We start from the raw sequence: 27694 nt of genomic DNA, 5'->3' as shown, positions 1-27694 counted from the left end.
GACATACCCTAACTGTACTGAACTGGATTACACAGAGTAGGCATGCGCATCACAGAGCTGAACAAGATGAGCATTTGAGGTTAAAAAGTACATAGGACCCTTATTCCTTGACTGGGATCGTTTGAAATCGTTTGATGCATTTGAAGCTGCATTTGAAGTCCACTATATGGAGTTCCTAATTCCTGTAATGTTTTTCTCAAAAAACAATTTCTTTATGACCGAAGAAAGAATGTCATCTTGGATGACAACAGGGTGAGTACATTATCTGTACATTTTTGTTCTGGAAGTGAACTACTCCTTTAATATATCCACTTACACTGAAGCACACAATTATTTTTATCTTTGCTACAGAACATGATTCATGACATGATGATCTATTAAGGAAATGAAGCCATAGACTTCAATCTTTATTAATTTACCACAAACACAGGCTATATATAATATATATATATATATATATATATATACACATATATATATAATCAAGGTCAACTAACAGCTACCTTTTTGTGTATTAAATCAATCAAACATAAGAGTTAAAAGAGAAAAAACATTAGAAAGATGCTTTTATTTGAAATGCAAGATCAGTTCACAGGCAGGCATACTGAGTGCATAAAGTCTGCTGTTGCAGGCTTTAGACTTTTGTCTTGTAAAAGTTATTCATGACTTCTAAGAACCGCTTCATTCATAATGAATTCAGGAGTTCTAAGAACTGGAGAAAATACGCCATTAGCATTGAGTAGATAATAACGGAACAACAGCCTTAGCTTTCAAATGAAGTGTTGTCAGAGTTGAAGTTTGCTTTTTGTCACCAGCAGTACCAGCATTACAAAGTTAACCATACAGGACGTACACAAACTTTCCACAACAATGTTAGTGCAATATAAATCACATCTCCATTCAAAAAGATGCTCTCAAGATAGAATGCATCATGCCATCTGTGATGGGCACAAATAGTTCATGTAGTGCATTTCGTTTGTAAACAACTGCTGAGTCAGATAAAATAAAGCAAATATGGACCAAGATTATAAGTGCACCATTTTGTAGACGTTGCAGATGCAATTTTTAAATGATTGCAGGCAACCTGCCTAATTTCAGTCATATCAGTTATGGTAATGGATGTGTTGCTGCACAAATAGACATTTCATTCAGATTGGGAACATTTTTCTCATTATTTATGTTCATCAGGTGATTATTACCAGAGAACTACTAATTTACTTTCTTAAAGAAAACCAAACAAACTGCACCGATCAGTGTTGTTAGTGACTGTTAGGATACAAAGAACTTCAGCTATTCTGAGGTTGTTTTACAAAGCTAATAGGAACTGTTGGTCAGCAAAGGCTGTTCAAGCAAATCATATTTGGGTTAGCTACGAGTCAATACACCACTCTAACGTCTAGAAAATACATTGCTTGTTTTGTACCATCTTAGGAGCAGATGGGTGTAAGTGCTCTTGGCCCCTGACAGCAAAAGGGCAGAGAGATTGAGGATTTTTTTTGGTTGGTCCCTCCTTTTCTTTTAATCATACCATCCCTTCATCCCTCTGTCTGTCCTTTTTGTTTCTAACCTTGCTTCTGTTTCTTCAGATAGCGTGCACGCTGGGACAACCCCATGCTCATAACATATTTGTTGAGCAGTTTTGCAGGAAGCAGAGCTGTAGTCACCCAACCCTGCAGCAATGACATAATAACAAACTTGTTAAAACACAGAATATGAAAACAATCCACTTTAGCATTAGCTTATATCATATACAAGCTTCCATCATTCCAAACGGTCGTTTAAAGTCTGCGTAAAGGCAATTCAGAGAATTGTTTGTGTAAACGTATTATAAGTGTTGGAAATGTATTGCTGGAAACATGTTACAGAGACTGTGCACTATGTAGTACTCAATTGTGGAGTTAGACCGTTAAATAGATTTTCACCATTTCTGTGTACAGGATTTTTGGGCAGGCCAGAAATCACATCTCGATGATGCACTGGAGCCACTGAGCATGGACCCTCCCCTAACACTATAATAACTAGAGTGTATTAGCATGAGTGGTTCTCCCACTCAATCACGAGTTACTCTCATTAACGTTAGTTTCCACAGCCTACAGTTTGCTAGCTAGCTATGCCTTTGTCACGTAAATGCATATTACCTGGTTGCCATAATTTACACAACTGCTAAGTATTTGACAGTTGAGAGAGGTGGCAACTTTCCCACAAGTGGGTGTGGTTTCAGCCCTGACAGCAGCTTTGCCCTCAGCTTTTGAGAGCAGAGAATAGACCAATTAGGTTTTTGCAAACAGTGATGACTTTTTTTGTGGGCGGAACTTATCTGATGCCAGAAAATGACAGTTTTCAAGTAGCAGACTAATGGAATAAGAGGGTAAATTTGACTTTATTCGCACAATTCCAAGATTATATCTCAATTCTGATAAAAAAAAATATCAACTCGTCATTCTCTCTTTTCCCCTCAGCTCAGAATCATGAGTTTTTATCCCACACTTCTGCCTTTTTTTTTCCTCAGAATTGACAAACTTGCTATTGTTGAGTTAAATTAAGTTATAAAGTCTGAACTACGAAACATTAACTTGCATTTGCAGAGAAAAAAGTCAGAATTGTGAGATAAAATAGGTAAGTGTGTAAATATGTAAGTCGTTATAGGTTTAAATTGTATTTCATGCTAATGCATGTAATGTAATGTCCTCTATGAACTGCATATGTGAATATTATGTAGACGTATTGTTTAAATCAAATTTCTGCTTTAAAAGTTGAGTAATCAGAGCAGGTTTCATCCATAGTCTGTCAGTTTAAACATCTGCGTTTAGCTTCAAATGGCGTCTTTGACGACAGTATTCTATAAAAATGATCTACATTCCGATTCTGACATCCAAAGCCACAAAAATAAATTTTTTCTCTTATTCCATGGATTTTTTGCAGTTTCCCTCCACTTGTTACCAGCGTTTTTCTGCCAGCACAATGTGCGCACGACTGCAAGTGATGTAACCTACTCCAAATTGGTCTGTAACTGCTCATTTTTTCGAGATTACTTGGCGTTTTTTTACATTCAAATTTGAATTCATGAAAGCAAAAAAAATAAAAATACATTCAAATTTGGCTGGGTGGTTAACAAATTTTTCTGTGGTGTAACAAATTCAGAAAACATTTAATATTGCTTTACACAGACTTTAAGCATAGTTTATAGGATGTACACTACTGTTCAAAAGTTTGGGGTCAGTTCAATTCTTTTTTTAAAGAAATGAATACTCTTATTCAGAAAGGGTGCATTAACTGATCAACAGTGACAGTAAAGACATTTCTAATGTTACAAAAGATTTATATTTTAAATAAATCTTATATTTAAAAAAAATTAATCAGCACAATTGTTTTAAACTTGGATACATTTTTCTTAAACAGCAAATCAGCATATTAGAATGATTTCTGAAGGATCATATGATGCTAGAGTAATGACTGGAGTAAAAATTCAGCAATCAGAGGAATAAATTACATTTAAGGTAATATTTTTATGTAATATTTAAGATAAAATTACTTATTTTTAAACTGTAATATTTCACAGTAGTACGCTTTATAACTGTATTTTTAATTAAATAAATGCAGCCTTGGTGAGCATAAAAGACGTCTTCCAAAAACATCTATATACATCTTTCTGACCCCAAACTTTTGAAAAGTAGTGTATAATGAATTCACTGCAGACCTGAACACTGAATTAAAGATGAAGGCATGTTAAGAGGATCTCACCATGATGGCATGAGGGAAGTAACCATTCGACTGAGTCTGCAGGCCTACAGTGCTCAGCTGGGCTTTAACGTAGCGTTCCGGAGTCGGAATGTCAAGAGTGGGCCTCCTGATCTTGCTCAGTTTGGTCGTCACATAAAACGGCAGCACACTCTTCAAGCAGAAACACAAGACACTTTATCAATGCAAGCAGTTGAACTAGTATAAATCTGGATGACCTAAACATCATTACTAGCAAAAAACATCAAACACTCTATAGGCATTATTGTTGCATATTTAAATGCCATTCTTTTCAGACAGCAACATTGTAATGTCTGAATTCTGTGTTGACATTATACTAATTTTTAAACTACTGTTAATAAGTTGTCACTCACCTGTATAATAATCCCTTTGCTTTTGTATTCAGCATCAAGTCCACGGGAGAAGAAGTCCACAAAGGCCTGAAGGTATGAGAATAATCATGTAATGTGTGTCCTTTAACATCATGAAAGTTAAAAATAAAATAACTAAGAGCATCAAGCTGCAGTAGCATTCTAATATCAACAGCTAATTTGCTTAAAACAGTGCTGCTAAACACTTTCCATACAATAACCTCATCTGAGAACTTAGCAACAAAAGACAAAACAGATTTGGTAGATGGTAGAGAGAATAATAGAAAGATGACTTGCCTTCGAGGAAGAATAGAGGGTGAGGAGAGGAACTGGGTACATGCCACTCGCTGAAGCAACATTTAAGATCACTCCTTTAGACCTAGAAAGAGTCGTGTTGTTTCCACCCATTAATGTTCGAACTGTCGTAGAACAGCACGTTTATACAGACAACGGTGTTTGAAATGTCCCATGTATTCGTTCCATTTTCACTTGACTCTTTTGACAGCACGGAATTATCCCTTATAACACACTGGTACCTGCTAATGGATTCTTGCATCCCTGTTGCTATGGCAACCGGTGCCCATGCCAGTGTACATACTGTTGTATTATGTACTAGTGCACACCAGACTCTAGAGCTCTAGATGGGAGGAGCTACAGATACTTTTAATATGGCTTTTATTCTCCTAACTAAATACATTGGTTGGAATTATTTCCCTAAATGTTTTCCATTAAATCTATGTTTCAGATTGACACATTCAGCCTCTGCCATAAGAAATAATTGAAGGGATAGTTCACCCAAAATGAAAATTCTGTCATTAATTACTCACCCTCGTGTCATTCCAAACCCTTAAGACCTTTGTTCATCTTCGGAACAGAAATTAAGATATTTTTAATGAAATCCGAGAGCTTTCTGACCCTGCACAGATGGCAACGCAACTGACACGGAAAGGCCCAGAAAGGTAGTGAGGATGTCATTAAAATAGTCCATGTGACATCAGAGGTTCAACTGTAATGTTATGAAGCTGCGAGAATACTTTTTGTGCACATAGAAAACAAAAACAACAATTTTATTTAACAATTTCTTCTCTTCCATGTCAGTCTTCACTGCTATTTACAAGAGTACCACAACGCATGCGTGTGGACTGACAAGGAGAAGAAATTGTTAAATAAAATTGTTGTTTTTGTTTTCTATGTGCACAAAAAGTATTCTCGTAACTTCATAAAATGATGGTTTGAACCATTGATCGCATGGACTATTTTAATAATGTCCTTACAACTTTTTTATGTCTTGAAAGTGTCAGTTGCATTGCTGTCTATGCAGGGTCAGAAAGCTTTTGGATTTCATCAAAAATACCTTAATTTGTGTTACAAAGATGAACAAAGGTCTTACAGGTTTGGATCGACGTGAGGGAGAGTAATAAACAACAAAATTTTCATTTTTGGGTGAACTGTCCCTTTAACAGCTTATCATCAACATGCAACATTTAGAATTGCCAGTGTGTCAGATCAAAAGATCAAAATATGTAAATGTGGAACATTTGTTCATGATTACTGGACTGAAGTGTGCAAGAAGTAAAGGCCAAAACCACTGCGTAAGCATGGGATGACCAAACTGTACAAAAATAAACACATGATAATTTGCATGACACACTCCTGTGGGACAAACTAGTTAGTCATAATGCTACAAGCATAAGAATCAGTCCATCTGTTTTACCAAACACTACTTTGAATGTCAACAGAACGATAGCGTGATGATTTCTGAACTTACCTATCTACCATCCTGGGCAGCACCAATCGTGTCATCTATAATAGTGCAGAGATAGAGCATATCAATCAGGTCTATAAGGTTTAAAGGTTATTACACTATAAATAAAAGAAAATGATTATTAAAATTTGATCAATTCCAACATTCTTTCACTAATATTTCACATATGCATAAATGCATAGTATAAACCATAAAGCTGACCTAGGTCTATGAATGTACATGCATTTTTTGCAAACCACACACACACTGTATTGCACTAACAGAATAGTACATTTTGGATCCTGAAGGTGGCAGCATAGACTCAAACTTTTAGGCTGTATAATAAAGAACTACAGAGGCAGTGAGCTACACACAACTTTCCCCAATGTGTATATATAGGAAGTGATGTAAACATATTTAATGAATAAGTCAAATTTGGTAATCACATTATGAGGAATCAAATTTTCCTTGATACAAGAATAAAAGAGTTCAGTGTAATATGAAAACACTTATAGTTAGAAGGCAAAACCTTCTTTTTCAGTTCAAAAATGAGTTCTGCAACTTAAATCAAGGAGTACATTAACACATACGCACATGACTGCCAACATTTCATGCCAACAGCACTCTTTCTGTGTTCAGAAACTTGGCCTGCCAAGACTAAGTAAAGTAACACAGAGGAAGCTAGATAGACACTATTACTGTTAGAAAAATGTTGGAAAAAAGGCATTTATATAGAAGTCTTCAAAGCACACAAGCAAAAAATGACCAAAAACTAAATTATGACTTGCATGACAAATCATAAAAACTGTTATGACTAGCGCCAATGGCCTTGTGGGTAGTGTGCCGAAATAGAGCGTCATTGCGCAGCGGGTGTCCTGAGTTCGAATCCCGGCTCGTGGACCTTTTCTGATCCCACCCCCCTCTCTCTCTCCCACTTCACTCCGTCAAACTACACTGTCCTATCTAAATAAAGGCATAAAAACAGCAGAAAGAAACTTAAAAAAAAAAAAAAAAAACTGTTATGACTGTTTTTTGTGAATTATACTAAGAATGCACAGATGTATCGGTCAATAACCGGCATCAGCCGATAAATCCGATCAATACCGATCCCAGTAAATGATTGGGGATGCTTCTATTCTGTCAATCAAGAGAGGGCAGAACGACGTGCCGGAAGAAACAAGTGTGTCAAGAAAATGTCGATAACACATTAACGCAATCTCACTTTAAAACAAAAAAAAAATGCAACTAACGCAGGTTCAGTTTGACCCTAAGAATCACCCGTAGTTCAAGCCAGGGTTGCCAGGTCCACAGTTTCCCCTTCACCAAACATTATTTGTCGCTCGCCTCGTAATTGCAAATAGCTTAGTGCTTTATTACTTCTAATTAAAAAAAAACCTCAGCTTTCAAATTCTATCCATTTTATCACAAAATTCAAACAATAAATGCTGTTTTGACGCTGAGGACTGAGGAGCTTGCATTACAGAACATTAAAATAAGCACATCTAATATTATAGTAATGTACCATAAGATCCCAGGATAGTTTACAGCATTACCTGGGAGATAATTTTATCAATATCAGCAGATGTCATTCTTAATAATAGACAGAGAAATTTGGTATCGGTACATTACTAATGTATACATACTCTTGGTTTTATGAGGCACAGTGGATGAGTAAAGGCTGTTTCTAAGACTTCAGTGAGAAGCAAATTTCTCTTACCTGACAAACTGATGTAATATTGATGTTGATCATATTGTTGATGAACTGCAATCACAACTGTCAATATATTATCAACCAAAACAAACAACAACAAAAATCACAACAGACAATTACACTTCTATTAATCAAATGGAAGTTTTGCGTAATGCACAAATGGCTACGCAAACTCACGCTGTCAATATCAGGAATGTTGAGGAAGAACTCTGGGTAGGAATAAGACACTCCAACATTGTTAACTGCAAGAGAAAGAGACATTTAGAATTTAAGTGCGGGTAAAAAAATTAAATAAAATTGACATGCAAAGCACTTAAGCAATAATAAAAAACAGGTTATTTTAAAAAGAGATCTGGAAATACAGGTAGTTCCCTCCGCCTTCCCATAGCTGGCAGCAAATACTAAAGTATCACTAAAGAGACAATTCATTATTTAAAAAAAAAAGTTTTGCTGTTTGAGCCCAGAACATCTTGTTCTGGACAAAACCAAATAACTTTGTATATTATCCCACTATCACATAAATTATAGATTTGTAATATACCTAAAACTCCTATTTCCAGTCCAGCCAGTCCAGACTCAATCTTAGGGTAGATGTCCACAGATCCAAAGTCAGCAGAAATGGTTTTGGTCTCCACATTATACTTGCTCTCTGGGGGGGGAGAAAAAGCAGACAATTGCAAAAGATTAGGAATGCAAGTGCTTTATGGAATGTTCTAGAATGTTAACAACATAATGCAGCACTGTCTTGCATTGGAATGTTTCGAAACTATTTTCAGTATGTCACTTAAACTACAATTGAAGTTTCTCTTCACCATGATTCAATTCTGTAAAATAGATTCAAATACTATGTTGTAAAAGTACTTTAATTACTGCATATGTCTTTAGGAGAATATGAATGGAGAACATGAATGAGAGGAAACGCAAGAAAAGCAACACAGAGAGCTTCATTCACATACTCGCTCTAGCAGACACTGCTCTGCTTCATTGAAAGAAATGTGACGTGCATATGCACTCAGAAAGTCACACTAGAAAAATGGGTGTTAAAAAAAAATCCCATATCCTAATAAAGCTACACATAACCTGAGAAGAATTTGTTGTACTGGTGTATAATGGTATCTATCTAAGTTACTCAGGTCTTCAGATTTTTTTGGTGTGTGTGTGTGCAAGTGATACCACTGGACTTTTCTCACATTTCCAGGTTTCTCAGCAGCGCAAGTCGTCATAGTTGCGTAAAATCCGAGAGCAGTAAATGGGAGAGTACCACAAATATATATTTTTTAGGCACATTTTGGGGAAAAAAAAAACAAACAAAAAAAACACACACACACAAAAGTTTATTATTTTCAGTTTACTTTGCCATTTTGGCACAACCATCAGTATAAAATACTAGTACGCTGATATTTTGGCCAATATGTCAACAATGAGATGTCATTAACATTACTCGGATGCCACTTGATTGATTAACAGAAGTCTGAACTTCACAAATTTCTGTTTCACATGCAAGTACAGAATAAATAATGTATGAAAAATATCAAGGCTTCATGTGAATCTTTAGATAAAAATTTAATTTAATGTGGTTGTTTGTAAGGCTGCACAATTTTGCCCAAAATTGTGATAATAAATCAATAACACAACAACAACGATATTTTTTTTGCTACTGTTAAAACTACTACTAAATAAAATACCAAATAATAAGAATTATTACTTTTATTTTATCCAATTATAAAAATAAAACAACACTAAATTTATTTTTACAGTACAACATGACAAAATAATATTGTTTGACAAACCTAATGTTTGCGTCTTTATTTCTTCATTTCCAATCAAACTTTAATTTTGGTGGAAAACAGCTGTTATAAACACTTCTCATTAAAGGGCACTATTATGCCCCTTTTTACAATATGTAATATAAGTCTCAGGTGTCCCCAGAATGTATCTGTGAAGTTTAAGCTCAAAATACCCCACAGATTACTTATATCATTTTGAAAATGTTTATGTGCATGTCTCTTTAAATGCAAATGAGCTGCTGCTCCCCACCCCTTTTTGAGTATAGAGCTCTTCCTATACAGCATGTTCCTCAGATGCATTTTAAAGACATATTAGTTTAAACTTCGGATTTACGTTTTTCGGATGGTTTACACATCTAAAGCACGTGCACAGAAAGCGGCCGTCACATGGCATGTAAGTACTAAACTAAGTTCTCTTTCATGTCTTATTGCACTTAAACTGTCAAATACACAAGTTAATGTTAAAAACACATGAGTTACAAAAACAGTCGGAAATATCTGTAAAGGTAAACAGCTGGGAAAGAAATTGCATGTTTACATTAGATCTGTGTGGCAGCAGCGTAATATACGGTAAATAAATCAATAAATCCACTGCTCTCTTGTCTCATCTGAGGCTGGGAGTCTAAATAGTGTTCTGTGCTCTTCAGTGCAGCCAAAGACAGAACAGTTAGCAAGCTTTACTTGAATGTTTGCCATGGCGTTAGAACTGGTACACCGTTGTTGCTTGCGAAAACTAAATAGTGGTGCCGTGGGTAGAAATGTGCAGATTAAGGGGTGGTAATATTATAATAAGATCGCCTTTCTATGTCACGGTGGAGCGAAATCTGAGCGAATTGTTTTTTTCACATGTTTGCAGAGAAAGCAAAACAAAGTTAATGAGTTGTCCTTTTTCACGTTTCCTGGGTTGGTAGATACACCGGGGACCCGATTATAGCACTTAAACATGGAAAAAGTCAGATTTTCATGATATGTCTTCTTAAAAAGTTAGGGAAGGGTATTGAGGCATGTAATGTTCCCAAATCAATATTATAAGCTCGTGCGCTCTGAGACGCTGAAAACACTGGATCCTGAGCTGCTCATGTGTAAATGAACACAGTGCCCAATTTATTTAATCAAATCCCACTAAGCCATATTGCAATTTTGGTTTAATTTTGATTTATCGTGCAGCCCTAACAAATACTGTTTGGCTATAACATACACCATACAACAGTCCCGCCCATTTGGAGGACTACACCACACATGTAACACAAGAGTCATTACGTCCATCACTTTTGTCAAATAATTCCAATTTCATCTGATGAAAGATGCACATGACTGCATTTGCCAGTGTTCAGTGGAGGTCACTGGGCTGATTTCCTCCATTCGATGCTCTCTCACTCTCTCTCTCATCCCCGCCATGACATCTCCAGGATCCACCTCCATCTGTGAAGTCGCGCTCTGCTGCAGCAGCCAGGCAGCTCAATTGGCAGAGTGCCTGCCTTTCAACACAGAGCTAAAAATAACTCAGCTCATTAACATCCACATTCATTTAGCAGAGGGAGACACTCTCTGCCTCACAAACAGGAGCAGCACTCGCTCCTCACGACTCTCGCGCACACACACACACACACACACACACGAATAGGTACCCCACAGGTCCTCTGCACACAAGCAAACACAAAACGCACATTTGCCAGCACATGGGCGCACACACGTGCGTGCATGCTCTAAATCATGCCATCCTCCTCAGATCAGGAGTCAGCCAACCAAAGGACAAGAAAAAAATGAATGGGGGGGGACATCTGCGATTCAGCCACTGCTGCTCCATTCATTCAGCGATGCCATACTAGGAGATCCTGCCTTTGCTTTGTTCTTGTGGTGCCAGTGGTATAAAGAGCACAGTCAACGATGAACTATATGTATAAAAATGTAAAAAAAAATTTTGAAATGTATTTTTTTCTACTGTAACACAATGCACATACAGAGTGCTGGCATAACCAAACGATATTTGGCCGTTTTGAGATTGTTATATAACAAAAGCTACAATCTTTGTCAATAAATAGTGTTTTTTCAATACATTTTATTTTAAAAAGGATATTTTGAAATAGTTTTTAATATTATTTCTTCCGTAATGGGTGTAATGCAGACATTCCCTGAAAAACGCTCCTAGTGATTCACAAATGCTGTGTAAAACCTCAGACACAATCATTTTGTAAATAGGGCATGCTCATTCACAATACATATATTCCTACTCAGTGTGCAAGGACCTTAAAAGAACACAAAATGTTTTGATGTTTCACACAATTAATGCATGTTTGGGAGCAATAACAGTATATCGCAATATACCGGTATTGACGATAATCGTGATATTGAATTACCGTTATCACGTTAATTAAGGGTTTCAAAATATACCGGTATTGGCGATGTCTGAAAATAACTAGTACATATACAATAATATGACATAATTATTCAGCGGCAGCGCCATTATGGAGTGTTAAAGTCTCACATGTGATCTGTTTCATTTATATTCGACACCGGAGGGCGCCCTCACGCTGAAAGTCCACAAGCTAAACTCATAGGAGTAATAGAACACATGATTTTCCAGGAAACCCCTTATATGGACAAAAGTATTCAGCTGTAGCTGAACAAAAAGTGTAAAGAAATGTTTTGTATGAGGAAACATAATTATAACAGTATATGGTTTATCTGTGTTCTTCAAACCATCTCAAGTATTTTCATATGGACAACATGGTCTCATGATGAAAACGTACCTGTGGGAACTTTTTCCTGAGACGCAAAATGCGTACCAATAAGTATATATCACTGCACTTTACAACAGATATGTCTACTGAGTGGCGCTTTTTTATTTTGGAACAGATGAATGTACATATGGTAAGTTTTATGTGATGTTGGCTTTGTATGTGTCACCGCAGTTCTGACTTGAAATGTCCACTGAGTGGCACTATAACTGCCCCATGACGTTTTAAAATAATGCACCGTCTGCATTACACCTAAACCTACCCAATAGTGTGAACAAAAGCGAATGTAAAGTAAAAACGCAATCGTAAGCCTGCCGTTTCAGCTTGTTTTTCGATCCCTCATCTTTCAGCTCTTTCATCGTGAGACATCTTTCACAGGATTCGTACACAAGGATTCCACATCCTAAGTCCAATACCGTGCCAGCTGAGCTCCTGAGCAAGCTTGTTACATGTGAAAAGCGAAACATATGGAGCTGTAATCGTAACTGTGTATGAAAACGATTACAGTGCTCACTGTTTTACCCCTCTAGTATGTACTTATTGGTACGTGTTATCCCACAGGTACGTTTTCGTCATGAGATCAGGTAGCATATGGATCATGTATAGTTATATTGCAATGCTAATCAACATAGACCTTACTACTGTATAGAATACTATAAAATAAGAATCAGTTCATAGAAGGAAGCTATTTCAAACACTTGGCCGACACTACAATGAAAGTTTGGAGTAAAAACACACTGTGAAACTAAAAACAGTTTGCATTTTATAGTCTATTTAGTGTAATTGTTTGCAATTTGTATGCAATGATGTGATTCATTGGTCAAAAAAAGGAAAAAATAACTTGACAGATACCATGATTTATTTTTTTTTTTTTTTCAAGATTTCTATAGATATCATGATATATCGCTGTATACGATATATCACGATGTATACAGTTCTTTATAGTACCTGAATTTGATTGGCTGATAAGAGTGCGGTATTAGAGTGCTATCAGAACTCCAACAGCCATTTCAGCTTGTAATCAATGAAATCAATGAATGAAAATCAATGAAAATTTGTGTCAATGTTTTCGGACATGTGAGCTCATGAACCCGCCCGAGAGCAGCCTCACCTCGGCCAAATCTTCTGGAATTTACCTCTGGCTCTGATGTCTCTACAGTGGTTAAACATGAGATATAATTCTAACCGTAAATCTAACCGTAGTCTTTAATCTATTATTTGTTCCAGAGCAAATAGTTTTGGCAAAATCTCATGTTCACGCAAATTCAATGCTGTACATTAGAGCGCTGCCTTTGTAATATTTTATATAAATAATAGTATTTAATAATAGTGTTTCATATTGAGAAATGGTGATTTTAGTTACACTGTTCCACCATTAGATCGCAAGAAGAGACCGTTTTCATGAGTCAGCAGTAAAGACTTTTACATTGAAAAGTTAACGCTATAAACGGAAGTTATTTTTAGTTTCGACGCAGCAAACAAATGCACTAGCAGCAAAATCACACTTAACAGATGAAAAGATATTAACGTTACAACAAAGATAACGCTTTACTTCAAAGCAGATTTTCAAGATAACGCTTTACTTCAAGCATTCAAACTAATGTTTATTGTAAATACGAGACCGATCTGAAGAATGAATGCTGTATCAGATGCAGGTGATCACACTCCCCCAGTCCATCTCTCTCTCATAATACTCTACATAATACAGTGAGCTTTTAATACAGCAATACAATAAGCTTTTAATGAAGCAACTCAACCTTCCTTTATTACTAGTTCTAAAGTGCCGTTTTTGAATTAGTAACGGAGGCTTGGGCTCAGCTGTTAAACTGTCAACTTTAGATTTAAATCTGTGGCGGAAGGAAGCAGTACTGCACAAAAGAGGGTTTTTAAAGACACTGCTGTTATTTTATGAATTTGCACACTCATGACGTTGAACTGTTGTATAAACGCAATATCACACTCGTAGATTTGAGATATCGGCATGCTGTTATTACCTACGGCCAAATCACAGCCGTGCTGATAAACAGCCATATCTCACGTCTACTCGTGTGATATTGCTTATATCTCACATGTGAATTTTTGTGGCTACAAGTGGAAAATCTGACATCGTAACAGCCTTAGTACCAACTAACATTTTAATAATACAAGCACTTTCGTGAAAATTTGTCAGAATGGCTGTATGAATGATTTTCGAAAACTTCATTCTGCTTGTGTTTATTAAATGACGTCCACACAGTGTTTTTACAAAGGTCTAAGCAGACACCTACCGATAGCTTTGGACACTTCATCCAGCTTCTCTTGAGTACGGCTGATGAGAACGATAGCAAAACCTCGTCGAGCGAGCTGCACAGAATCAGAGACATTTCACATTATACATTATTATACTAATTTTAATATTTTATTTTGATTAAACATCAAATCACTTATGATCAGACCCTAATTACAGTAAACTAGCCTTCACAATCAAATCATCTGTATTACCATCAAAACTATCCTACTCATCCTAGTACACTATTATCAGATCTCATTTAGTATAATCATTCAAAATAGCATATAATAAAAAGAACAATTCATAAAGGCCATCAAACAGTAGAAATGAGAAGCAGCAGGGTGGCAAATGCTTGTCGGTTTGTCGACTGTACGAGGCAAACCTTTGAGAGCGGAGTTTTCCCTGAACTCTGACTGAGACCTCTAGTTTGATGACTCATTGCGATTTCCGTGAAGAGAGGGAAAAAAAACACAAATAAAACCTGAGGAATCTTACCTCCTCCGCATAGGCTTTTCCGATTCCATCGGTGGCCCCAGTCACAACTATAGGGAAAAAGACAGAGTCAGATGGAGATTACTGAGGGGAGAATGCAAATGATCAAGCACTCTAAATGCACTAAATGCATGTATGTGTACAGACACACATACATAATAATAGGAGGTGTAATTATGCATTTTAAAAACCGTACAAGCTTTCGTGAAAGAAGAAAGATGTCATTACATTCCCCCATAAAAACTAAAGATATTATTTTAGATTAAAAAAATGAAAGTGACTTTCATCAACACTGATGTCTGCTGATGAGAATATGGAAGTGACTGCAACAGATGCCTTGTTCCTATACCATTTTTGATTGGTTATCCCAGCTTTACATAAACACCCCCCAAATGCGGTTCACCTGCGGTTCAAAAATAGCTTAAAAGGAAGGGCTGGGCAATAATTTGATATAATTATCCTTGATAAAACGATATGAAGAGTTCTTATTTGAATTGCGCCACACAAACCATTTACCCGTTCGGATTAAAGATCAAACTGCCGCACCGCGCGAGCTCACTACAGTAGATGCATTTACTCCGTCACACGAGCACTAAACAGCACTGTGAGATCCAACGTGAAGCACCTGAATTCAGCGATGAACACAAATGACTCTGTGATTCAAATTAGTTTAAAGCTGTGTGCAACGAGACAGTCAGAAGGCTTTTCAATCTACACATCGCCATCATTTACCACGGATTTACTGTAGTAACACTCACTGCACCATGGCATTGTGGCAGCAATGTGGGATATTTACACTGAATTTTATTACAAAATAAATAATACAAAAGTAATGGTATATAATTATAGTATGTATGTATTTGTGATTAAGCTATAGCATGTGTGCATTTATACTGAATGTTTTTAGACTACCGTTTTTAATACAAATAGGCTACCTATAAAACCATGTAGTTGTATTTTTACAGTGGTACTGAGGTACCATTATGTATGGTTTTAACTGTTTATTATGATTTAAAATGTATGCTTGCTACAGTGGGAGACCAATGCTTAATAATAATTGAAAAAAAAAAAAAAAAAAAAAAACCAGGTCAGAATAATTGTAACCATATAAATCTGAGGTTGCTGCAATATTTACAGATGTTACTGATTGATAATGAACAAAAATGTACCTCTGCATCCTCAAGCTACTATCAAATGTGCATTTCTAAGACAAAAAAAGTGATATTATTATTATTATTATTATTATTAGAAAACCCAAACCAGTTTCTTGATTTGAAATATAACTCATTAGAACATGCAGATTTTTTTTTCTATTTAGATATTTATTTTGTTAAGGAAAATTAATGGTCTGGTTTCTACAACTTTTACTTTGGAGCAAAAATCTGACATTAAACTTGAAAGAAATAAAGATTTGATTTATTGTGATAATTATCGATATCGACTGATCGTGATAATTTTTTTGCCCATATCGCCCAGCCCAACTTAAAGGCAAGCAAAGAGGTAAATGGCTTCACATTTATAGAAAGGGCAGAAAAGCTTGAATTCATGCTCGGTTCCCTGTTCACTGGGCATCAAGGACACGGGACACACATCCCCACCCTTTAGCCTGGCATCTTTGGTGTCAGAGATGCCAGCACTGATTAAAGATTTACATGGGCAGCCCGCATACACCGGCTGGAGTAACACAAGAGAGTGTGGCGAGGGAGGGGTGGATGACGAACAATAAGACAGCGCAAGGGAGGAGCGAATGAGGACTGATCCTGGGGGCAGTTAAAAATAGAAAGGGAAGAGTGAAAGGCAAGCGGCTAACGGAGAGTACAGTTGGGAGGGGGCGGCACACAGTTAGAGGCAAGGGAACCATTTTCCCAGTTATTTTTAAGCACATTTACAATACATTACTCCACATGAGCAGAGGAAAAAACACTGGTTGGGATGAAATGCTCCGAGCGTGTACTGCTAGGTGAGGACAGAGAGAGGGATTTTTTTATGAATGCTGCTGTATGGCCAAATGCCTCCATCTCATAACACACCCTAAGCAATGTCCGCAACGCACGCTGGAAATGTGAATGAATGCAAGTCTTATTCAGAAAAACTCTGCTCGCTACGTGTTTAACACCGTTGCATCACATCACATCTGTAATTTACAGTTTAACTAGTAATAATAATTCCAGTGTAATGAAGATGTATCTGTTCCCATCCCGTCTGCAGAAAAGGTGCAAAAATATCTTGATCTGAGTAAAATTAAGAACACTGTTCCACAGTGACTATTAGGGATAATGCACAATCAATAAACTACATTAGCTATTTGATCGTCTTGCATTTCAACACGCTAACATGTTTAGAATTCCATAATAGCAAAGCAATCTTGTCCTTCACTTAAATGAAGGCAAATTTATCAAGAAATATCAATGCATTATAATGCGTTCCATAAACATTAACACAAATATCTTAATATAAGATAAGGAATGTACCAGTCAAGGTCTTACTTAAATACCGTGGTTAAAGAGAATGCAACTATTACAGAAGGTTCAAATGCTCACTGATGCTCCAGAAGGAAACACAATGTATTAAGAGCTGGGGGTGAAAACTTTTTGAATTTTGAATATCAGGGTAAATGTAACTTATTTTGTTTTCTGGGAAACATGTAAGCATTTTCTGTAGCTTCTGAAGTGCAGTACTACATGGAGAGAAAAAAAAAAAAAAAAAAATATTTAGGCAAAATAAGAATGAAGTACACATTTTCATTCTGTTCAAAAGTTTACACCCCCTGGCTCTTAATGCATCATGTTTCCTTCTGGAGCATCAGTGAGCGTTTGAACCTTCTGTAATAGTTGCATATGAGTCCCTCAGTTGTCCTCAGTGTGAAAAGATGAATCTCAAAATCAAAGTCATTGTTGGAAAGGGTTCAAACACATCTAAAAAAAAAAAAAAAAAAATGGTAGGAAGAACAGCAGGCAGTTTAAATATTCGGGACAAACTGAACAACTATCACTAAAAAAAAGGTAACAACACAGTATTAAGAATCAAGTCTATGTAAAATATTGAAGGGGCAACTTATTTTCTCTTGTGGACAATATGTAAATGTTTTTTTTTTTTTTGTTTGTTTTTTTAAATCTTATTCAGGTCAGTACTAAAAAAAAATAACATGCATTTTGTATAATCCCTCTTATTTTGGTAAAATAATTAATATTTTGCAGATTCTGCAAGATGTATGTAAACTTTTGACTGCAACTATACATGAAAACAGTAATACTGTGAAATATTAGTTTTTAATATACTTTAATATGCTATTCCAGTGATGGCAAAGCTGGTTTTTCCAAAAGCAATTACTCCAGTCTTCAGTGTCACATGATCCTTCAGGAATCATTCTAATATACTGATTTGGTGTTCAAGAAACATTTATTATCATCATCATGTGTTGAAAACGTTGTGCTGCTAAGATTTTCTTTTTTTCAACAAAGCATTCACAAAAACATCATTTATTTCAAATCTTTTGTGACGTTATAAATGTCTTTACTGTCACTTTTGATAATTTCAATGCATCCTTGTACAAATGTTCTGACACCAGACACCTGAATGGTAGTGTATATTATACACAATTTACAATTCATGTGCATTTTGAAGCAAAAGGTCATAGAAAAAAAATGTAACAAACCAACCTTTCCCAAAAAAAAGGGTTCCAGTACTTTCTAAAAATCCGGCACAATATTTTCCGTAATGTAGCACTAAGCCTGCGTCTAAGTGAAAACATTCACAGATTTTGAGCATCATCTGTTAGAAAATGTCAGAGAAAAATCTTCTGAAGGTGATGCCAAAGCTACTGATGAGGAATTTGGGTCAGTGTGATTCAAGTTATTTTTAAAGTATGGTGCTAAACAATGACGTTAAACCGCCCAGTGAATTCATTAATTTCTCACACAAACTGTACATTAGTCAGACACGGCCCCTTCCTGCCTGGCGTATAAAAAAACAACTAAGAAAAACGCAAAATAACCCTTCACTAAAACCCCAAGGTTAGACAACCTGAAGAAGCATTTCAGCTTTGCGAACATGTGAGGTGGCAACAGGGAAACACCCCTTGTTAATTTCACATTGGTAACTGGCGGGTTATCACGAGCATGAAAAAAAAAAAATGTTTTCAGTCAACCTTCTCGAGCTACATATCAAAAGATTAAACGCTGGAGTCTGGTCAACTGAGAAATGATCTTATAAGAGTGAAGACGCCTCCTCACAGCGCACACTGATGCTGCTGCCGCTAAATATTCTGAAGGCTAAAAAAAGAACAGGAGATTAAAAATACCAGGCAGGCACTGCAGCCTCGTCTGGAACAGCTGCAGCACTTGAATACAAACGAGCCTCAGCTTCCCCCGGCATCACATGCACTTGCACTCCTCCTCCCGGGCTCACGGACCAGGCCGTACATGCAGCCGTACAGAGAACCCATGCATTTGATGCCGCATTTACTGCAGCTGTGTGTCACACAGTGAAGAGCAAGTGAATGAATCTACAAGAATGAAGCTGTAACAAAAGCATACACATGAATGTACATCCCTGACTTTTGCATTATGCTACCTGCTGTCAATAACGTGGTTTTATTTTTAATTTTCTACATACGTCACGACATTCATTGCAGATTTCAATTAAGCGATACACAGTATCAGATGAATATGTTCTTTAACAGTCTATTTTTTCCCAAGGGGTTGTAACAAGTAGGCATAGTTCCCCATCAAACCTACAAGTTTCTCTCTTTTTAAACCTGGAAAACTTTGAGAAAAACAAAAGTGCCATCCCTCACTGCCCTTGGATGTTCCCATGTTTGCAGTGTTATGTAATAGCACACCCCTCTCCGTCCGCAGACCGGGATCCTCCCTCCTCATTGGATGCCGCAGTAGAGGATTCAAAGTGTCTCCTGGGCCCCCACTCCCAGTAACATGCTTCTTTAAATAGCATGGGGTGCCACGTGCCTCTCTCGACGGCTTTATTTGCTTCACATCAGCAGCGCTGTTCAAAAGGACGGTTTTAAAATCGGCTGCTCTAAAAATAGAACGAGATGCATTTATTTTTCCCTGAGGCAAGATATTTTCAGAAAGGGGGAGAGAACTATGTGAATGTCTTCTGCGATCGAGTGTGCAGTACAGTAGCGGTACAGCAATTCATAAATATCCATTAATGAAGCATTCAGAACAATGTGCACAAGAGAAGAAGAGCCTTCAATTAAAGCCACGTCAACGGAGAATTGCAATCAACTCCACATTTTTAGTTGAAATACTGCATATAAATTATTCATAATTATGTCACGTCATTGTGGTGAAATGTGTGTGACTGTGCGTACATGTAGTACGCACGTTTCTGTATTTTTGACTCAAATTCTCAGTAAATGACAAGCCACTGTACCATGCGAATTCCTTGGAATGAAGATGAATCACACATCTACAACAGACATGCATGAGCTGTAATGCTACAATTCCTCAGTTCATGTTCAGGCATTAGGGAATATACCAGGGAGATTTTTAACTGATATATAGTACTGTGCAAAAGTCTTAGGCCACTAGTATTTTCATCAGCTAAAAAATGGTTTAAAGTCGGTCTTTTGCTGTAGTGTGTCAGTAGGAAATATCAGTTTACATTTCTAAACATTCATTTTGCCATTAATTGTAATAATCCAGTGACTCCTTGTGCAAACAGAGATCTGATCTCTCCATCATTCGATCCAGTCTTTCTTAAGAAACTGAGACAGACTAAATCCAGGCAACATCTCCAAGATGCTTTAAGAGACCTATACCTACAAAGCTACAGTACTGTTAAAATTTTTAGGCAGTTAGACACATAAAATGAGGATGCTGTCAAAAACAATGTCATAAATAGATTTTCTTTATCAACGAACTTCTATTAACTAAAATAAATAAGCATTTGATGTGACCATCCTTTGCATTTAAAGTAGCTTTTGCCCTAGGTGCACTTGTGCAGAGTTTTTCAGGTAGCTTTGCAGGTAGGTTACTTGAAACATCTTGGAGATGTTGAAACAGTTCTTCTGGATTTAGTCTGTTTCAGTCATTCTGATTCTTCACGTCATTCCAGAGACAGACTGGATGATGGTGAGTTCAGATGTCTGTGTGGAGCACTGGCTGTTGTCAGATTGCCTGTGCAAACAAAAATCTCACTAGATTATTACAATTAATGGCAAACAGAATGTTTGGAAATGTAAACTGATGTGCATCTACTTAAAAAAAAAAGTATCTATTGGTCTGTGTTTATCAGTTAAAACAGAGCAGTGTTAAAGCACCAAAGTAGTTGAGAGAATGAAAGGATGCAGAGGAAACACTGTGCACTTTGTTCCATGAGAAAGAGGAGGGAATGACAATAAAAGAGATGGTTAAATGGAGGGAGATAATATGCTAAACAAGGAAACGAGGCACGTGTTACAGAGGGTGCTCTTCGTGAGAGATGTAAATACAAACGAGAACTAAAATGTCCAATTGCAGCTTCCGTTCAGTCAACCAATTACATGCAACCACTCCAAAGGCCGACAAATGCCTTCATTCACAAAAGTAGCTACACACAGACATGCAGATAATAATGCCATGTCATTGAAGACAATGGCATTATCATCAAGTCATTACCTGGTATTTAAGTGATAGTTCACCCAAAATTTAAAATTTGCTGGTAATATGTTTTCCCTCAGGCCATCCAAGATGTAGGTGACTTTTTTCTTCAGTAGAAGATTAAAGAAGATTTTAAGCTGAAACCGTGGTCTCAGTGGTCCACAGCTACCATCACTTAGAGTGTCAAAAGCAGCATAAGTAACACAAAATGAATAGCCATGGCTTATGAAGGGGTAGGGCTAGGCATTTTTTTACCATTTTATCGATTAATTCGAATTTAATGTTTTGCCATTATTTTTTTTACAAAACGAGGAGTTGCGATTTAAGATAGAAATATTACCAAAAGTTACCACTGCAAGAGTCGCAAGTGCAACAGTCCAAACGTGTCAATAGAATAAACAATGGAAAAGCAGCGCAATCTAACAAAAAACCTGTGAATGTTTGCATCATGGTGACAGGCTGAAAGCTGCTGTTCACTGTTTTTACAGAACATTTAGAGTTAATAATATTCTACTGGTCTTACCTTCAGTTATTTTGAATTTGAATTACCTTGACTTTTGAGACTAACATATAATATGTATCAGACAAGTTTGTGCAAGATGTAGTTGTAGTTCATGCATCTTTTCTGCAAAGATAACAGCTTAATGACAACATGTGTGGTGCACTTGGAATAGAATTTTCTTTAATTAGAGGGTTAATAAAGTTACTTGAATCATGTTGTAGTTATATTTAAAAAAAAAAAAAAAAATTAATCGGTCAAACTTTCTGAAAAAGAAGGGAAAAAAAAAAAAAAGATTTAAATTTTTTTGCCATATCGCCCAGCCCTAGTTAGGAGTCGACTTATTATTATTAAGCATTTTTATTGTTATCGGTGTCAGCCATCATAACCAATTTGCCGATACAATAATTTAAAAGCATTTAAATAAAGTTTTTGTCAGAGCTCTTGCCATTTTTAATTTTGACATACATTTCCACACCAGACATAAATATAGGTTCAAAATATTGGTTATCGTTGTACTTTATCTGTAATAATTGGTATCAGCATCAGCCCTGAAAAACACAAATCGGTCGACCCCTAGTCTGTGCAAAAAACATTATTTACAACATTATAATAATCCATAGCCTCAGGCAAACAGGTAAGTCTGATTCTTTTCTGTAATCTGGTTGTTTTGGACAGTTATTTTAAAGAATTTTAAAGAACCAGTTACTTTGAGTAACGCTACGCATATGCATTTATATAATTAAAGCACTGATTAATGTGAAATGCAGATGATTTACATGTCTAAAGCATTTAAAGCTAATAAACTAGTCTTAATCAAATCATATTTTTACATAAACTTTGAGAAAAGCTTTAATTTTGCCCCTTCATTCAAGTGCTCAGTTCACGCATGCTCGAATCAGCAGCTCATCAGTTCTTCAGTCCAAACTGTTTCCTCAGTTAAGTAGACTTTTGGAGCACTAAAATAAACTGACAAAAGTTAGTTGGCATCACAGGATCATATATGCAGGTATGTTGGCTCATTTCGAGCCAGAAGAACTCCGAAAGTGAGTTTTGATTGAGTAATTTGTAGATCTGTGCTGACTAGTGTTGTTAAAATACCAACGTCGATACCAGTTGGTACAGAAATTCTAAAAATGTGACAATACCAGCATTTCCCGCTAGCATTTTAAAGCACTGTTGAGTGGATTCTTAAACACCTCTGATTGGCCATTGTGTTTACACGCTCAACAGATACGTCTGTGATTGGCTACAATGATCATGGCTTCAAAAACTTGTAATAAATACACATCTTTCATGCTCTTCACCAGGCGCTTACACAGATACAAACAGGAATGTTTGAAAGCCATGGATATTAGTGGATCCCTAATTTGTCTGCTCATAGATGGATCCACTGATAGACGCAGCTTTCAAAAGCTCCCACGTGTATTTGTTTAAGTGCTTGGTTGAAGAGCGTGAAGCAATGATCACTGTAGTCAATCATACAAACATCTGTTGAGCACGTGAACACAATGGCCAATCAGAGGTGTTCAAGAATCCACTCAACAGTGTTAAAAACGCTAACGGGAAATGCTGGTATCGTCACATTTTAAAAATTTCAGTACTGACTGGTACCGATGTTGATACTTTTGACAAAATTAGTGTTGACTGGAGCCGAGAGCTGTTTCAGACACTTACGTTCAATTTGATGAATTAGTTCAACTAGTTCACTAAAAATAACGGTTCAAATGAACAATCTGCTCAAATGAACCGGACATCACTCCAGACCACTTGATTAAAACTATGAATTACAGGTCTTAATGTTATAAATAATCTTCAGTTTCATGCAGAGACCATTCATTTTGCTTCATAAGACCTCAACATATCATCAGGAGCCTGTATTTTTGTAATTTTGTGTTGCCTGTAGATATTTTTTTACTTTTGAAGTGATGGTAAATTTTTGTTTTGGGTGGACTATTCCTTTAAGACAACTTTTTTGTTGTTGTTGTTAAAATAAGCACATACATTACTATGTATATTTCTTATCATTTTCTGTCTTATGTTATATGAGTATGTCTGCTAAATGCCTTCAAGGGATTCATTCCTCTGACATTTTGAAGAAATTACTTGTTTTAATCTATGCAATATCCAGTCAATGACTAACGGGAAATAACTATATTAGAGACAAACCAAAGTTGAAGTTGTTATCATACATAATATTTGCTAATAACTTCTTTAACAAGATAATTGAATCAATGGGTTGAATGGATCAAATAGTTTTTGAAAGGATATGACTGAATGAATGAAAAACCTATCTTATTAGATGCTCTGTGTAAGAAACAGGCTAAATTTAAGCTGTTATTCATTAAAACATTTTGCAACTTCCTTAGCCCTTTTTGGTGAAATGATAAGAGAAGTATAAACGTGGGATTTAGAAACAAATCATCCTTTCTGAATTGGATTTCGTTCACAAATCCAGTCATGAATGATTCATTCACAAATGGTACCTGGTAACACCTACATTTAAATCACTGACTCAATGACTGCAGAACCCTAAAAGATTAGCAGAGGAAAACAACTTGAATTTCCATGTATTCTTCACACAAAGCAATTGTATGAATTCAAATTTGAAATATAGTGCTCAAATTGTATGGAATATCCTACCGGCTTTCATATATACAATATTTGAAAATTATTCTTTTTAAAATGTGCCTTTTTTCAAGTTTAAAATGGGCACATTTATGAAAACAGAAATTATATTTTTAAAGCAATAAAATATACCTAATTTATTATTTTCACTCAAGCTTTTTGAAAGCAAAATAGCTCATGTTTTATTTATATCAATGGTTCTGAAACAGGGAGTCGGGCCCACTAGGGGGTCTCAGCAAATCTCCAAGAAAGCTGCATCATTATTAATATATTTAAAAAAAAAAAAAAAAAAAAAAAATCTAACTCTCATCTTAAATAAAATGCTAACTATAAATACTTTAACTACTAAATCAATAAGTAATAAGTGTTTTTATCGAAAAAAGAAAAAGTCATTAATTGTTTTGTTTTGTTTTTTGCTGAAGAACATACTTCTGGAAACTTCTGGAATCCTAAAATGACTCTTGGTTCATTAAATTAACATCAATACTATCAGTATCTTTTAATAAGAAAAGTTTGAAAAAAGTTAGCCTTGCAATTTTGTGTTGGACAACGTTGGCCTTCGAGTCAAAAAAGTACTATAAGCACTGATTTATACTGGTCAGAACTAATGCATTCAAGTACTAATAACAGATACACAAGAAATGTTCACAATAATTTTTTTTTTTTTTGGACTGCGAATCTATGCCATGATCAGCACTTGTTACTGGAGGATCGACAGCTGCCATTTAAAAATGGTTTAAAAATTAATGACAGCAAGGAAGTCACTTGATTAGATATAAGCTGAAGTCCTGTTGGTGGGGTGATGGTCTAAACTCGACAGAGTGACTTTTGGAACTCCACGTATGATAAGCCTATGGTCAAAAGTCAGGTCTACATATAAACCAAAACGACTACAGTGTGAGGATCACTCCCACTTCTGTTATAAAAATCATTGGCAGAGTGCACACTGGTTAACTCCAGATTCCTTTCCACCCTGGTCATCATCACCTTCATCCCTTTGTTAAAGAGTACATGTCAGTTAAGACCCAGAGCCATGAACTACATTTTGACCGTGTGTTTCCACGAGCTTATCTCATATATTTATAATAAACAATTTATACCCAAAGAAAATAAAGCCCCCACAAAATAGCTTGGTAAGTACATATTCTTGCCCATGCTGTTTGCTTCCTTTTAAAAACAAGATTTGCTATGAACCATTCATATGCTACCTGATATTGTAAGATTTCAGTAGCCTTGGTTCCAGAAATATTTTTCCCATAGAAAAAAAAAAAAAGTCAGATTTTTCTTCTTCTTTTTTTTTTTAACTTTCAGAACCTGTTGCACCTATTAGAGAAAGGCACATTCTAGAAAAAAAAATGGGTAACACTTTAGTTTAGGGACCAGTTCTCACTATTAAGCATATTACATGGACATTGGCTTTTTATTAGTATTAGCATATATTAAATGTCTTATTATGCATGACCATATATTAGATCCACACGCAATACCTGAACTTAAAAACTACCTTACTAACTGTTAATAAGCAAGAAATTAGAGGTTTATTGAGGCAAAAGTCATAGTTGGTGGTTACTTAATAGTGAGAATTAATCCATAACTAAATGGTGACAAAAATTTGAAAACGTGTAACATGTGTCATTAAAGTTTTGGTCTGGTTTGACCAGAAGATGAATACTTTAAACAGATATACACCCAAAATAAACAGACACAAAATGTCATTTTTGATTTAACGGGGGTTTTACCACACAATATTTACCCCAAGTAACATTACTGCACTTTGCATAACTAATAAAAGAATGCACTGATGTCTGTATTTCTGTACTGCAATCATTTTATTACACAACAGTTCCTGGAAGTCAAATCAAACATAATTCTCAACATTGCACTGAAGCAACGAACGCTTCAGCCAAAGACCCGGAAACAGTATTATCGGAAGATGGATACGTCAAACGGATTTAACGGTCTCTGTGGTAGTCAATAAGATAAGTTTAGCAAAACAGAAAAAAAAGTTAAGCTCCAGCCCTCATTTTGATGAATGCTGAATTAACTGCTTCACAATGAAACATGATACAACCATCACGTTAAAATAATGACACACGGTAACATTAATTACGATGGCTGATTGTTAGCGCGGCTTGCCTAATAATACTGAACGTGTTCGCGACATCTGTCATTGCAGTGTGTACCAACCTGCCCATTTCCCGAGTTTGGCTGCCCGCATCAAATTTCCATTGCCCACAATCCACACGCGAATCCCGTTGAGCAGACAGCCGAGAGTGCTCACCGACACCCAGGCCACAGTGACAGCACCGATCCAGTACAGCGCATCAGTCAGCAGCTCCATGATAACACAAGCAGTGTGCCTCGGTGTTTCACACACGCAAGATCACAACTGTTTTCACAGTGTTTCCTGCAAATACCGATAGATGAGATACTGCACGCTGTCAGCTCGTCGGTGTGCAGGTTTCAAGCACATCCGCTTCCGCATTAATTACGTATTGTTGCGTTGTCTGCAGACTACTTTCTGATTGGATGTAAGCTCTGTTCGTTAACTCCGGCGCGTCACCGCCCACTATCTCATGACTGTCAGCGTAAAGCTGAAGATTAAAAGTGTGTATAAAACATTGACATACTGTAGAAATATGGACGTCTCTAATGTTTGGTCGCTGAGAGGACTTAATATAATTTAATGTTTGGTGTTTGTAATAATGCGAATACATACTTAGATAAATCTGTGTATGAATTCATTCAGGACTGTAAAGAGATTGTTTTTCGGAAACATTTAGGGTAAAAAAAAAAAAATTACACAAGTAAATATGTATATTATGAAAGCAGGCCTAACAGCAGTGTGGACTGACAAATGTTTTTAACTTTAAATGTTGTTTCTTATTTTATCAATTATTTAATCAAGATTCGTATTATATTGTAGTGTGCAAAACATGACATAGAGAATAGAAAATATACCATATCGTTGTAGACTAAAGCTGCAGTATCACAATTCCTGCCACACACATACAGTATATCATTACTAATTTAGATACATGATACTGAAATAAAACCTACAGTACATCCCTATACGCATTTGTGACTAGATCACATAACCAGTTATAGGGGTACA

The 27694-nt window shown here is 36.2% G+C and overlaps 1 protein-coding gene across 1 annotated transcript; it reads right to left on the bottom strand.

The window, feature by feature from the left end:
• Positions 1–536: 536 nt before the first annotated feature.
• Positions 537–27066, bottom strand: hsd17b12b (hydroxysteroid (17-beta) dehydrogenase 12b). The gene is made up of 11 exons (XM_051115217.1): positions 26767–27066; positions 14854–14900; positions 14357–14432; positions 8106–8213; positions 7742–7806; positions 7571–7615; positions 5878–5912; positions 4407–4488; positions 4113–4178; positions 3742–3891; positions 537–1670 (listed from the first exon to the last, which is right to left on the bottom strand). The coding sequence occupies exons 1-11, from the start codon at positions 26918–26920 to the stop codon at positions 1563–1565; spliced, it is 936 nt and encodes a 311-aa protein (XP_050971174.1). The 5' UTR covers positions 26921–27066; the 3' UTR covers positions 537–1562.
• Positions 27067–27694: the final 628 nt, after the last annotated feature.

Source organism: Labeo rohita, chromosome 7 (assembly GCF_022985175.1).
Source record: "Labeo rohita strain BAU-BD-2019 chromosome 7, IGBB_LRoh.1.0, whole genome shotgun sequence".
Taxonomy (NCBI): Eukaryota; Metazoa; Chordata; class Actinopteri; order Cypriniformes; family Cyprinidae; genus Labeo; species Labeo rohita.
This window is presented reverse-complemented; position numbering and strand designations above follow the sequence as displayed.

Excerpts from the sequence above, each read along its gene's own strand:
- hsd17b12b (XM_051115217.1), bottom strand. The coding sequence starts at position 26,920 with ATGGAGCTGCTGACTGATGCGCTGTACTGGATCGGTGCTGTCACTGTG. Across the intron at positions 14,901-26,766 it reads CAAACTCGGGAAATGGGCAG|TTGTGACTGGGGCCACCGAT; the intron begins GTTGGTACACAC and ends TTTTCCCTATAG. Across the intron at positions 7,616-7,741 it reads ACATTCCTGATATTGACAGC|TTCATCAACAATATGATCAA; the intron begins GTGAGTTTGCGT and ends TTGTGATTGCAG.